This window comes from Nothobranchius furzeri, chromosome 9 (genome assembly GCF_043380555.1).
Source record: "Nothobranchius furzeri strain GRZ-AD chromosome 9, NfurGRZ-RIMD1, whole genome shotgun sequence".
Classification (NCBI taxonomy): Eukaryota; Metazoa; Chordata; class Actinopteri; order Cyprinodontiformes; family Nothobranchiidae; genus Nothobranchius; species Nothobranchius furzeri.
In genome coordinates, this window is record NC_091749.1 from 45,542,553 (window position 1) to 45,557,463 (window position 14,911).

The following is a 14,911-nucleotide window of genomic DNA, read 5'->3' on the forward strand; positions in this document are numbered from 1 at the left end:
ACGATGGAGCACGAAGTTTTATTTAGATCTTTAATCATTTCCTTGACTGTTGGAGAGCTAATTCGGAGAAAATACTTTCGACTAGCTGAGCCTGAGCAAAGATGTGATAATAGTTTTTAATACTTTCTAAGGGTCTTAATTTGACCAAAACCCATTTATCACCTTTTAAGACTTTTCAGACCCAGCGGGATACCCTCTAGTAAACAATTCTCATTTGTAAACCAAAATAAAATTCAAGAGTTTAATGCAGAACTGATTTTATTTAGATATTTCTTTTATATGTACATGTTTAATCCTTCTTAACCATTTTTTTCTAGCAAAGTAAAAAGCCTGTCAAAATTCTCCCTTCTCTCCTGTGCCCTCTGCCTCCCTCTGCAGCCTCATGTCCTCCCTGATCAGCTCCAGAAGCTGGTCATCGCTGTCACCTTCCCCTGGATGCCCATTTTCTCCAGAATAGTCTTAACAAACATGAAAGAAAAGAAACAGGAAGAGAAAAGAGGACAACGAGTTATTCCTTTCATGTTTTCGCAGAAAAAAATAAACTCAAACGAGTTTTTAAAATATGAGATGTTATTGTACCTCCATGCCACAGCCGCCGAATACTTTGCTCCGGTGATCATGTGGTCCATCTTCGCCCTAAGCTTAATAACTTCCCTGGTTTTCTCTTTTGTCCCTAAAATACAAACTTCTATTAAAATCAGGGGGAAACGTAGCGGGAGAAGTACGACACCGAGCGGCCGAACATACGAGCCGAGACCGCAATACAAGCACTTTTACTGTAACATTTCTAACTAAAATAACATTCATGTATCACAAAAAGCCCTTAGCCCTTAACCTAACAATTTTTCAAGTTTATACTGACATTTATATGCGCAATCCTCTCCGACAGCTCCCGCTTCACTGTCCGCCATTGTTTTTAAGTTTTTCTGCCGGCCGGCCCGCAAGGCATCTTGGGAAATGCTACCTATTGAAGGATACACCCGACCCATCCTTCATTCAGGCGAAAAGAAGGCCGGATTCGTCGACCGCATTTGAAGGAGTCTTCGAATTGGGACAGGCCTAGTTGCGGCGCTGTGACGTAACCGGCCGACGAATCCGGCCGACGTAGGATGCAGACCCTGAATTGAGACACAGCCTTTGTCAGACTCTGAACCAGGAAATGGCTGCAGGCCCTAAAGCACAAGGCAAAAAAACTCTGGAGCAACCAGTGACTCCGCCCCCTAGCCAATCAGCGGCCAGAATCACGATGCCGGCCAACTCAGCCTTGCCAGGTACCTCAATGGAGTAGGGACTAAAAATAGAGGAGAAAGTAGTAGAGAGAAAATACCGAACCGTGCCCTTGGGATCCGTGGTCGGGCCGAGCTGCGTCGGTCCGAGTTGCTCTGAGTGGTGTTCCTGGAAAACCACCTTTAGATTGCACATACCCCATAAATACCAGCAAGTGCTCCAGAAAACTAGATAAAGTCTGTTCAGGTTAGATTTCTCTGGCTGATGCTCATTTATAATCCAACACTGGCTACTCGGTTAGTTTCCATTTTGACCAGTTTGGGGGCTGACGGTGAGAACCAGCATATCTGTTTAATAGATGCAGCATTTTGGTCTGCTCAGAGTTATGACATCCTCTCTGCCCTTCACTCTGTGCCTGTCACACACCCACAGTACAATTCAATTCATCACTGTACACGTCAGGCTGCAGCTTTATCAGTGTCTCCTCCGCAGCAGTGTTTTCAAATCATCTCCCTGTGCTCGCCATCAATCACTCGACACGCTCAGAAAGATACTGGATGAAAGGGACGTCTGTCTCTCTATCTCCGTCAGCATACCTCACACATTCAGTCTTCATGGTTCATGCAAGCCTTCTGCTTTGAAGGATCTTAATAACATCCTCGTTGTTATGAGTTTGTTGGTTGTTTCTGTCCTGTAGATGGATTTGAGCATCACTGTTTATTCTTTATTATGTGTTCATTTTAAAACCAGCTCAGTGGCCTAGTGGTAGAGTGTCCGCCCTAGGATTGGGAGATCGGGGTTCAAACTGGTCAGGTCATACCTAAAGACCTAAAAAATGGGACCCAAAGCCTCCCTGCTCGACAGTCAGCTAAGGGGTTGGTTTGGCGGGTTAAACCACCAAATAGTTCCCGAGTGTAGCCACCGCTGCAGCTCACCGCTCCCCACGGGGATGAGTGAAATGCGGAGATGAATTTCACCAGTAATGTTGGCTATGGGACTTTATTTTCCCAAGAGACATATTATGTGACTCTTCCATTTGCATCCTTTTACGCTGGCATGTGAGTCTCTACTGCCTCTAAAAACACTCAGAATGTGAAAAAAACAAACAAAAAAACCATCCATTTTCTGTTGGTGTTTGGTTTTAGAAATTATGTGACCGAAACCAAGCATTTAAAAAAATGTCCCTGTTTATGACATCACAGAGGACTTTCCACAGCTCTGCCTTGAGCCCCTCCCAGATATTGGAGCTTCTCAGCTTATAGCAGCCTGAGTGGGGATGGGTGGGTGTGGCCAGCTCTAGCTTGTTGAAATCCATACTATGAAACTTCTTCTTATTTTAAAATAATGTTCATGAGCCAGTATGTGCTAAAATGACACTGTACAAGGTTAATAAAATGTCATTCAAACCCCCACTGCTCCTTGGGGCAAGAATATCACACTTGCAACTTCAGAGTTGGTAAACCACTACCTGTTAGGTCCCACTTTAGTTAGCAACATGGGTCTGACATCCCAGTGCTGAAGTCTGCTTCCATTACATTTCCTGCATGTCTTAGATTGTGAACACAGCTGATTTGTTTAAATTTGTGATGAATCAGTCCTGTAGACACAAATGAAAACTGAGGAGTCATTTTAGCAGTTGGTTGAAGGCGTTGAAAAGATATACACACAGCGAGGAGAAGAGTTTTACTTTTGCTTTTACAACAGTAGATTAATAATGGGCACTAGGGGGTGCTAAAAGCAAGCCATAACGGCATAGTTTCCCTTTAAAGTGACAGAGCCCTGAAAGACTCATTCTGGAAGGTACAAAAACTGTCAAAAATAAAACTGCTGAAATTGTTTCATGTGAGAGGGATTTAGTGCAAAAAAGCTTCATGAACATGTTTTGTATCAACCATAGACTTCTTTAAAAAGTCACAATATGTCTACTTTTAGTATTAATATTGGAGGTCAGTCCTTTTCAAGATGGCTGCCACAGCTAACTGGCTCTTGCAAGCAAAAAAAAAGCTCTAATACTGTCGTTTGAAAGCGTTTGTGCCAGACATTGTTGTTGATAGTCATTTACAACACATACTTGGAAGACTACACAAGACATTATAATATTGAATGAAAACCCACATTTTATTTTGAGATTTGAATAAAATACAAATAATATAATTATATGTCAACATAAGATGGTCTAACTGAAGATCATTTAGTGTAGCTTAGCTTTTTGAACTGATCCACCATGATCTAAATAACTTTTTTTTTTCTATTATAGGTTTCACCTGATTGAAGATTTGTCCTACGAAGATGTGAAGAAATGTTACAGAGGCTCGGTGAGTTGGTTCTTGCTTTTAGTGAAAGTCCCTCTGATTCAAGTTGAAATAGTTTTAACAAACAAACAAACAAACAAACTTTATTTATAAAGCGCCTTCTGCAACCCTGTCAGGAAGCCCAAGGTGCTAAACATGGAGTACAAATATAGTGAATAAATCAAAAATAAAAGCAATTCAGAAATAAAAGCAATTCAAATTACAAAATACAAATTAATATCTATAATAATAGTACAACAGCACTAAAATAGCAAGTTTCATCTCAGTAGTGCTCGATTTGGAAATTGAAAATAATACATTATTCAGTATTTACAAATCATTTTGAAAGTCATGGGATTACAATAACCAATTCACCTAAATAACATTACCGTGGCACAAATTAACCCTCTAGCACCATGTTAATTGGACTTGGGCTTTCCTCTCTGCACCCTCCTTCTGTAACACTAGTCCTGAGAACAGGAGCTTTCTCCTGTGTGACCTATAAATAGAGATAAAACCAGGAGCGGTGCAGAACAACAGACTGAACTAGTTTACATTAATACTGTGAAAGATGAGATACAGAGCGGGACAAAGCCAGAAAAATACCTGGAAAAGCCGCAGCAGGGATATTGAAAGTGGGAGGAGAGTTGGAGACATGACAGAGGAGAAATAAAGGAGATCTCTTGTGTTCAGGGAGGAAAATGTATGAAATTTAGGACGAACACTAAAGAGAGGAAGAGAAAGTGTCAGAGTGAGGATGGGGGAGGAGGAAAAGAAAGAGTTCAGGTGAGAGAAGTGAGGAGTAGCTGGGTTTTTAGAGCAGAGAGATGGACTGTGTGTGTGTGTGTGTGTGTGTGTGTGTGTGTGTGTGTGTGTGTGTGTGTGTGTGTGTGTGTGTGTGTGTGTGTGTGTGTGTGTGTGTGTGTGTGTGTGTGTGTGTGTGTGTGTGTGTGTGTGTGTGTGTGTGTGTGTGTGTGTGTGTGCGCGCAAAGGAAAGGGGAGAGAAGAGGAGGGAGGGTGTATGCTGGTAGCTGCAACGTCTAGAGTCACTGAAGGTGTATTTGAGACAGAAAGAGAGCGTTGTAGTTGGGAACAAGCTCAGTGGTTGTAAACTGAGGCGTTAGTCTGTAGAGTGTGTGTTTAAGTGTGTGAGTGAGTGTGTGTGTTTGTGTGCGTGTGTGTGTGTTAGCATTAGAGTCAGATGTTTTTATTTGTACATTAATGTTAGAGCTAGTTCAGTCCTCAGCTGCAGCCCGTACTGACCGGCGACAGGGGACAGTGTGTATCTTGCAGTGGCTTGCTCCAGGCCTTGGATGTGCGCGAATGTGTGTGTGAGTACGGTGCCAACGTGCTGAGCCTGGTGCAGAACTCGCGTCCTCTGAGGGAGAGGGTTGTTTCTGCGTTGAGTGGAGCCGGAGTGGCTGGAGGAGCTGGTGTGGCTGGCGCTGTGCAGGCAGGCCGCTCTACCAAGGAGCTGCTCATGACTCTGCCCTGTCCCTCTGCACAGACTGTCAGCAAGTACAACTCGCAGTACCACAAACTGTTCCCATGTGTGCCCATGGATGAGATCCTCATGAAAGGTACCGTACGCTTTATAACTGTTCTGAGTCTTTAGGCGGTTCCATGTTTGTTAAAGCGTTCCTATACAGACCTGAGATTTTAACATGCACTAATCCTGTCATTTAATTAATAAATAAATGGTTAGAAATAATAAAGATGTTATCCACATCAATTAAAGCAAGTTACCTAATTTTGTAGGTAAAATAAATTAATTGTGTTTAGGATGAACCCTTTATCAGTTCAAAATTAGCAAAACAAGTTACTTTAATTGTCTTTCATCTTAGAGTCTTATGAGGATTTATTTTTTAAAAAGTACAAATGATCTAAGTTCTGACTTATCATTGTAAACCAGTAAAGCCACCAAATAGTTCCCAAGCACAGCTAAAATTACAGTGTGTGATGATGGTGTGTGTGGACTTTCACTTTACAGTGAGGCTCCCCTAATAACCATCTAATAACTAGTTTAGAGATATGTTAATAACTAAACTGCAAACACTATATGTATCAATATTAAGTGTTTATTATGCATTAATCAAGAGCAAGAATGAGCAAAACTGACTGGTCACCAGTTTATTCATTCTAGAGTTGATATATTAAACATTTCAGACTAACTTATTAAAACTCAGTCATCGTTGACCATAAATAAATGAGAAGAGTGAGTCTGCATAATGCAGTGCTAGCACTATGCTAACATATTTACAAAAGTTCATTGTGTTTACTTGGTAAATTGGTCTGAAAGATTTAATAAAACTGTTCCAGATGGAAAACAGAAGTGGCTCACTGTTTGGCATATTTATTGTATAAGAAACACTTATTGAGTCAAAGTTTTCCAGATTTGATAATAAAATATCTATAAACCATTTATTAGACATTTATAAGTAAACCTTTGTAAAGTGGTTTGCCATGTCTATTCCAGCTCAGTGGTCCCGTGATAGAGTGTCTGCTCTGAGACTAGGAGATTGGAGTTAAAATCCTGGTCGGGTCATACTAAAGACTTAAAAATAGGACCGAATGCCTCCCTGCTTGACACTCAGCTTGGTTGGATTGGGGGGTTAAACCACCAAATAGTTCCTGAGCGCAGCCGTGTCTGCAGCTCACCGCTCCGCATGGGGATGGGTCAAATGTCGAGGATAATTTTCACCACATGTGTGAAGTGTGTGACAACTATGGGACTTTAAACTTTAATTTATAAATACACACTCCGTAGACTATGCATGCTATAATGAAAGGTTCTTACAACTCTTATTTTAAATGATGGCAGTAGTGTGTAGTATACGCTTGTATAAAAACATTTTTACCTCATCACATTACACACTACACTCCAAAGACATGTAACTGTACCAGATATGGACTTTTTTTTGTCTTCTTCCTTTTTCTAGTGTACTCCTGTGCTCTTCTCAGAGATATCCTTCTGCAAGGCCGCCTTTATATTTCTAGAAACTGGTTGTGTTTCTACGCCAACCTCTTTGGGAAGGATATCAAGGTACAAGTGAACTGATTCGTCCGACAGGCTGAACGCTCGACTTTACAAGAAGTCAGTTAGAATGATGAGCCTTCTAGATGTTTCCCGGTGTTTCCTGCAGCCTTTAACAGATTTTGTGCCTTTGATGTTGTGCATTGTACCTTTTCTTTCATTTCCTATAAATACCCTCTCCTGAGATTTCAGTGACAATAAGCCACTTATTCAGCTGCATTCTCCACATTGTGGCTCAAATCACAAACGTTTCATGTTACCTGCTGGTCTTCTGCAGAGATTTTTCCTCCAATCGAATTACATCAGCTTTGTTTACCAGTTACTTTCTCTTCTTTATTTTGGGAGTGAAATCATCAATTAAAACAGTGTTTTTCTCCCTGTGTCCCTTCTGCTCAGGTGGCTATTCCTGTCATTTCTGTGAGGCTTGTGAAAAAGCACAAGACAGCCGGCCTCGTGCCCAATGGCTTGGCAATCACAACAGACACCAACCAGAAGGTACACACTTCAATCGCACTTGCTCCAAATTAAAATGCTAACACTGATTAGCACAGAGTGGCTGCATTTTCCCACAAGAGCAGGGATGGAAAAGAAAACCACCTACCTGGCTTTAGATGGAACCAGAGCAGGGTCTAGCTAGCGCATGTTACTGAAGGGGTTTTCACTCATCAACACAAGTTTATAGAAAAATACAAATTTTCCGTTTTTCATCTGATTTAATTTTGTTTATCCTCAATTTAATCTTTTACCAACACAAACTGATGTAATGTTTTCACAGTAAAGCTTCGACGTTTCAGAAGCATCAGTGATGACAGAATGATGATTAAATACGCTGTCACTGACCTTTCCTGCATAGAGCTGAAAGCAGAACAATCCGTTTGACAAACTGTGTTCCACATTAAAGCGTTTTGATTCTCTGAAACAGTTTTGACACAAAGGACTTTAGCTAATTTTACCTTTTGCCTGGAAATGTTTTTTATGCTGCATGTTATTTAGACATTAATGCGTGGTGCTGTTAAAAAGGTCAGCAGAGTTCTTCTGTTTTTGCCTTTTTTGTACTGAAATGCACAACAACCAAAGATAATGTGATATGAATACATAAAGCTGTTTTAAAATCTTGAGTTAATCTATGAAAGGATAAAAACTGTTTAAACCAACCGGTCTTTTGTCAAAACTAATTATGAGGAAAGCTAAGATTAATTTCACCCTCAGGCCTGACTTCTGTCTGACCTGTAGAATAAAACAATCGCTTTAGTAGAACCTGACCACATGAAGAAAGCTAAAGGATCTCAAAAAGTAAAATGTCTATTCAAGAACAAAAGAATCCAGAACAGTAACTAAAGCAGAGTGGATGGTTCTACATGAGAACAAGACCAACACAAAAGAACACGAAAGCCTGTTTCACATTCGCACAAAACATCTAGATCACATGTGTCAGACACAAGGCCTGGCCCGTGGAGCATTTTTATGTGGCCTGCGAGATGAATATAAAAAATATGTTAAAACTGACCCGCTGGCCAAATTTACCTCAAAGACTACAACTCCCATGTTGCTTTGCAGCGTTAGCGCAGAGCCGAAGCGCCCCCTCCTTTGTGTTTTTTCCAGCGACTGCTGCCGGTGTCTGCAGCTCCAACAAACTAAACACTCCCCTCTCTCAGCGCCGAGTTTACTCAGCTATTTTCTGACATTGAAGCCCAGAAATGGAGATTTTAACCGCTCAGTAATGTGTTCACAACTGAAAGAGAAAGTTTTCCAACTAACATCCAGACAGAGCTGATATAACTCCAGTGAGCAGCGACACGTTCAAACCAGCATGACTCTGTGGCTGCTGTAGTCGTGTTTCCTCCCCGACACACAACAACGTGGTCAAGCTGCTCAGACATGTTCATCAGCACAAACCTATGTGAGCACCTGTTGTCATCTAATGTTGTCATTATTGTGATGAAGATGAACAAAACAACAGGAGTCTCCTCCTCAGCTGAGAGCCCAACCCCATGATGCAGGTATCTGGCTGGAACAGGTGAGCATCACAGTAAACCAGTGGAGCAAACTGAGCTTTAAATATGTTGGTTTTCTGCTCTTTTTCTGCTCCAAAACATGAAAGTTAACAGGTGAGATGTAGCATTTTCATTTAAGATAAGATTATATTTTTATTTTGTTGTTGGCCCGTGAGAAAAGATTTAACCTACAGTAAACAGGAAGTGGAAAGGCTGCAGATAGGTGAATAGAATAGAAAATCCCTTTATTGTTCCTCAGTGGGGAAAGCTAGATGTCACAGCAGCGATGACACGTATTACAGGAGAAAAAAAGAGAATAAAAAATAAGAAAAATGAATAAACAAAAAGAAAACATAAATCCTGAATAGATTTTAAAAATGCTGATTATACCACAAGTAATGAATACCACTGATGCCTTTTATTTAAAACTGACTTGCTCGTGTGTAATTTGGTTATTCCACATTCGTGGTTAATGCAAAAATAAGTTTGTTTCCAAATGAAAAGGTTCAAAATTGCATATATGTTGATAAAGAAAATGTGTAAATTTGCCATCACTTAAGAAAAAAAAATTAAGTTTGGCCCTCGACTCCGTCCCAGAGTTTCATTTCGGCCCAGTGTGAATTAGAGTTTGACACCCCTGATCTAGATTACACCAAAACTTATGATGGGACAAGAAGTGGGACTTTCTGGAAGGTGTGTGTGTCTCTTTACATCTGGTGTCAGTGGAGCCCCCAAGGGGTGGCCAGCAGGGGCCATGCCACCCCCCATCCCCCTTAATAAATTACTTTCAAGTTCACACAAACCGTGCATTTGTAAAAACATCTATTTTAATAAAGTTTTAATGAATAATTCGTTCAGTAAATCACAATAAAGCACAAGTATGTCACTGAGAATCACCATGAAAAAATATCAATGTTTTTGTGGATTTTTATATTGAAACATCAGGCAAACGAAGCAAAGAATTGAAACAATAACTGAAATGTATTTGTTTATTTCGGAGGTTGGCGGTTAATGCGTTGGAAGCATAAGCTTTTTGTTTTTTAATTAAACAGAGTGACAAACTAATGCACAGCAACAGATCACACTCCCCTGGAGTTAACACGGGGACCAATTAGGCTAAAAATCCTAAAGGAGAAAGTTTTGACCTTTGGCCTTTAACTGAATCTCATACTTAAGCTTTTTAGCTCTGTGACAATATTGAAATTTGTTTGTTGACCTGAAATATTTAAGTTCTGTTAAAGGTTCCATATCATGCTATTTTAAATATTTGAGAGCAAAGGTAGGCACAGCATATGATAAAATATTACCATTAGCACTACTGAGATGTCATTTATCTTAAATATGAGTTTGTCAGCCTGAATTTGAACCCAGAAATTAAAGTCTTTTTTTCAGTGAAACTCGGCCCACGCCTGCTCTGACAAAACATGCCTACAACAGCATCTTAGACCATCCAGTTACTGTAATTGTTATGGTAATCCGGTACTTAAGGTTTCTGCGTGCCATTTCAGTTTTGCCATGTGCTGACGTGGGTTCGAATCCTGGCAGTGTTGGCTGTAGCTGAACACAGCTGAAGCAAACTTCATGTTTTTATATTTTAGATTTATTGATAATTTTCTGCAAAATATTTAGTGTCTCTAAAGATTTTTGAATTTGGTCGTTTACTCTGCTCACCTCACATGGACTCACACTAGCTAAATAAGCAAAGAAGGGGAAAAAACAGATTAGTCCTTATATTGTAAACTGTCAACCAATGAAGGATTGAAAACACGCCAGCCCAGCACTCTAACCACTACCAAGTCTGCTACATGACACCAGTCGCCTAAGCCATGTATCCTGTGCTGGCTAGAGGAGACAGGTTTCAGACCAAAGAAGAGCAGGGCCTGATGATGAGACTAGTTTCCATTGATGTTTTTCAAGATTTTCAAAGTAAAGCACAACATTTGCAGCTGAAACTGGAAAATGCATGAATGCAGCCAAATGAATTTGTTTGTTTTTTCGATGAAGAAATAATATCACATGGTAAAAACTCCAAAATGTGGATTTGCCATTACGTGGCCCCTTTAAATACTTATACGTTTTATTAGATCATTGAACAGATATGTGAACATATCTTTTTGTTACTTCTTGAGCTCACAATGATAATGTGAATTATTTCTAATATTTCTACAGTATGTATTTGTCTCTCTGCTATCAAGAGACAGTGTGTATGATGTCCTTCGCAGAATCTGCACACACCTGCAGGTCAGTGAACACACACACAGGCATGCATGCACACACACACACACACACACACACACACACACACACACACACACACACACACACACACACGGAGTTAAAGAGGTGATTGCTGTTCTCTCTCCAGGTCAACGGGAAGAGTCTGAGTTTGAAACAGTTCATGGAGGAGCCGACTTTATCCCTGGTGAGAGACATGACTGTGAAAGGGAGAAGCTGTTTGTTTCTAGCCATGATCCAGTCTTAAAAAATGCAAAGATAAAAGTAATTATTGGTGTGTTTTGTGGGACGTGGATTGCTTCAAAGCCGAGGGCTGACTGTACCACCTCACTAAGACAGCATCCATCCATCGTTGTGTTGTAGTGAATTATTCCCCAAGTCTACAAGATCAAAGAGCCGTCTCAAGTCACCTTGTTTGTGTGTGTGTCTGTGTGTGTGTGGCTTCTCTGCAACAGAAAAGCTTTTGTATTTAACAATATTAGGTTATTTTTGCATGCTTGTCCTTGATCATTCCTCAGGCCACTCTTTTAATAATGTAGGAAACAAAGGTGTTTTTTCATGAAGCCTTAGTATTATGGTGGTAGTTCAATAGTGCTTTGGTGACATCTGACCCAGATCATGTAAAGCTGATTAATTATTTTACATTTGATAGTAATAAATGGTTCAGATATCGTTTTTATGAAGACTTTATTTGTGTTGCTTCTGCATGATCTGATATAGTTTTATCAGTTTTTAAATATTCGTATCTTTTAACTGATGTACAGCAATTATAAAACCATTAATAAAGAAAAATCTGGAGAAAAATGTTCTTGTTTGTTGAGAATATTTAGCAGCAGGGTTACCCCGGGTTTATTACAGTCTCTTCTTCTGTCTGCTGTACTACAGGATGAGTTCCCAACTCCAGACGAGTTCCCAGTTGTTGATGAATTCCCATCAGTGTTGAAGTGGAGAAGGAAACCCTCGGTTGTGTCTGTGTCTTCCTCCCTTCCCGACCTCCTGGGGAACTCCACTGGGGGTCTGGGAGCTGCAGACACACCCTACAAGAGCGAGCAGCCGCTGGAAGGTGATTAATGATGGTGAAGGGGTGTTTTACTGAGGTTAGGATGTCTTGATGGGGCTGTTCATGTCACTGGTAGTACGAGAACAAAGGTGTAACTGCTGGTTGTTTTCTGTGTGTGTGTGTGTGTGTGTGTGTGTGTGTGTGTGTGTGTGTGTGTGTGTGTGTGTGTGTGTGTGTGTGTGTGTGTGTGTGTGTGTGTGTGTGTGTGTGTGTGTGTGTGTGTGTGTGTGTGTGTGTGTGTGTGTGTGTGTGTGTGTGTGTGTGTGTGTGTGTGTGTGACTGAGAAACTGGAAGCAAATGAATAATCTTTGTTTGGATTTTCTCTTACGCAACAATGCATTAAGCTCCAAGTGGAGATTAAATCATGTGGTGGCTTTTATTAAAAAGCTTTGAGCCAATGCAGATTAAGTTGATATTATCACTGAGTCAGCCATCAAAGGTGTCTGAGGACAGTTTAACGTCTCCATGGAGACTAGTCCCAGGGATGTTTTCTTTTGGTATATTAACAAAGTCAGTGTTGAATCTCCACAGCTCAGAGGAGCCATGCATTTAGAGTGTGATGGAACTTTGGGTTTTCTCACACCTAAAAAAGTAATTATTCCTGTCATTCAGCACCTGGTTCTGGTCTGTGGGGCCTTACATGGACAAGCACCATCATACATTGGTGATCTTCTCGGTCCCCACACCCCCAGCAGGTCCCTGAGGTCCAGTGACCAAAGCCTACTGGCTAAAGACCAAAGGTGACAGATCATTTGCTGCTGTGGCCCCCAGACTCTGGACCTCTCTCCCCCTGAGCCTGAGATCAGTGGACTCACTGGTCTCCTTTAAAATCAGCTGAAAACTCACCTGTTCAAGCTGGTTTTGTTGTGACCTGCATCACCATTATCTCCTTATTCTGCTCTTTCTACCTATTCCGCCTTTTCCAGATCCACAGATTTCCCTTTCCTATTCATTTTATCTCTCCCTTTTATTACATTTTTTAATCACAACTTTTATTTATTTTTGTCACTTTAAACAATTTCTAATCATTTTATAAAAATCTTTTTTTTATATTTGAAATTGTTTGTTTTTGTGAAGCGCTTCATGACTTACTTTGAGAACCGCTATAGAAAAGATAGAAAAAAAGATGGAAAACTTTCTTTCTTTCATGAAAAGGTAATGAATCGGTTGGAAAACCTTTTGAATCACACACACTGTAAAGGTGATAATAAACCTAACATGTATTCATTCTTCTGTAACAACAGGCTCAAACATAGCTTTGATTTGTCTATAGCCAATATTATGTAAATTTAACATGAGATCCCACATGCGTGGTTGCCTTTAGAGCACAGAAAGTTCCAATCTGACAATTTGCCATAAGATGGCGGTATATCCTTCATACTGGAACCTTTTCGAGATGTTTTCACTTGAAGAGTGCAACTTGTTTTGGTTTCTTACCCTGGAAAAGTTTTTATCTGGAATAAATGCATGTCAGAGTTTGTAGGCTGCAGCAGCAGTCATCCACAACAGGTGGGTCGAGGTGGAACATGTAGCACATTTAAGCTGTGTGTTTGTGTGTGTTCCAGATCGAGGTCTGCAGACAGATCGAGGTCTTTTATCAGAGCCAGTGGCAGAGTTGGGCCAGATGGAGTACCAGCTGCTTAAGTTCTTCACCCTGCTGTGGGTACACACACACACACACACACACACACACACACACACACACACACACACACACACACACACACACACACTTTAAAATTATATCAAAAGTATTTTTTAACAATTATGTCTATTTATTAAAATTTATAAAGTTTATAAATGTTGCCACCAATTATTGATATAAAATGAGTGGCTTCTTGGGAAAACAGTAAATAATTTATTAAAATGTAGAATTTGGCTTATTAACATTTTTGCCGTTTACTCTTCTTACTCCTTTAACCCATGCACTTGATGCACATTTTAGTCTTCCTTATAAGCAGGCACTGAACTACAATAAAGCTAATAATAATAGAAATATAATAACGATAACAGTAGTGGGGATGGCTAGTAAACAAAATGTTTCCAAAGGCATAGGGATGTTTAAGTTAATATTTAAACATACTTTATATTGATAACATTATTTTTACATGATAGATTTTTGCATATTATACCTTTATTTTTCCAAATAAATGTTATTACCAAAGGTTTCATCATTTTTCTTTTCTTTTGTAGACATTTAAGTAGATTTTTATTCTGTTGGCTCATGTCAACATTTACAATGAAACACTGCCCTCTAGTGACCATCAGAAGACTAGGCAGCTATTTAATTCTCCACCCTGACCAGTGTCCAAGACCGGGCAGGACCCCCAACCCTAATCACCACCTGCATGTACACATTAAAGGTTATTAATTACTAACTTGATGCAGAGTTACAACTCATATGCAGAGTTTTGATCCACTGCTCTGCATTCCAACTAAGTGGTGTGCAATCCTAGTCGCAGAGGTTAATCCAGCATGTTTTAGCCGTTTCCCTGCTTTAACATGCCTGGATTGAATCAGTAGGTGATTACCAGACCAATGCAGAAGTTAAAAGTACATTAATGAGGCGAGCCAACTCAGGTGTGTTGAAGCAGGGAAACATCTAAAGGTAGCAGAGTGGTGATGCTCAGGAACTAGGAATGGGCACCACTGGTCTGTAAATGATATTCTTTATTTTATTCAGAACACATTTGCCTCTTTCTCTTCTTCTCCATCAGCATCCTCCTCCTCATCCTTTCATCCTGCTATCTGGCCTTTCGTGTTTGCAGTCTGGAACAGCAGCTTTCGTTCCTCAGTAACCCAAATCTCCCCCTGAGAGAGAGGTAACACGTCAGCAGCCATCTTTATTATTTAAAAATATAGTAAAGCAATAATTAAGCTAATATGCAAAACTGGAGAAGGGGAATTTTACTCTCTAGCAATTGTTTTTATATAAGACAAGTACAACCACATGGGGCGCCATTTATAAAGTCAGAGTCATAATTTAAAAGCACTATTTTGGGTTATTTGGTGCATCATAAGAAAAGAAAATGGGAGTTCATTTTTCTAAATCAGATTTTCACTATGTTAT

General features: G+C 40.1%; 1 protein-coding gene across 3 annotated transcripts in view; it reads left to right on the forward strand.

Annotated features, from left to right (window-relative positions):
* The window catches only part of gramd2aa (GRAM domain containing 2Aa), a 39,085-nt gene that overhangs the window by 23,453 nt on the left and 721 nt on the right, over nucleotides 1-14,911 (forward strand). For 2 of the 3 annotated variants that reach the window (XM_054732280.2, XM_054732281.2), the window contains exons 3-11: nucleotides 3,485-3,542; nucleotides 4,798-5,098; nucleotides 6,458-6,561; nucleotides 6,949-7,047; nucleotides 10,716-10,787; nucleotides 10,912-10,968; nucleotides 11,667-11,844; nucleotides 13,407-13,500; nucleotides 14,559-14,663. In XM_054732280.2, the coding sequence (XP_054588255.1) occupies nucleotides 3,485-3,542; nucleotides 4,798-5,098; nucleotides 6,458-6,561; nucleotides 6,949-7,047; nucleotides 10,716-10,787; nucleotides 10,912-10,968; nucleotides 11,667-11,844; nucleotides 13,407-13,500; nucleotides 14,559-14,663 (1,068 nt within the window). The remainder of the gene's footprint in view (nucleotides 1-3,484; nucleotides 3,543-4,797; nucleotides 5,099-6,457; nucleotides 6,562-6,948; nucleotides 7,048-10,715; nucleotides 10,788-10,911; nucleotides 10,969-11,666; nucleotides 11,845-13,406; nucleotides 13,501-14,558; nucleotides 14,664-14,911) is intronic. The other variant, XM_015953617.3, reaches the window with a different exon arrangement.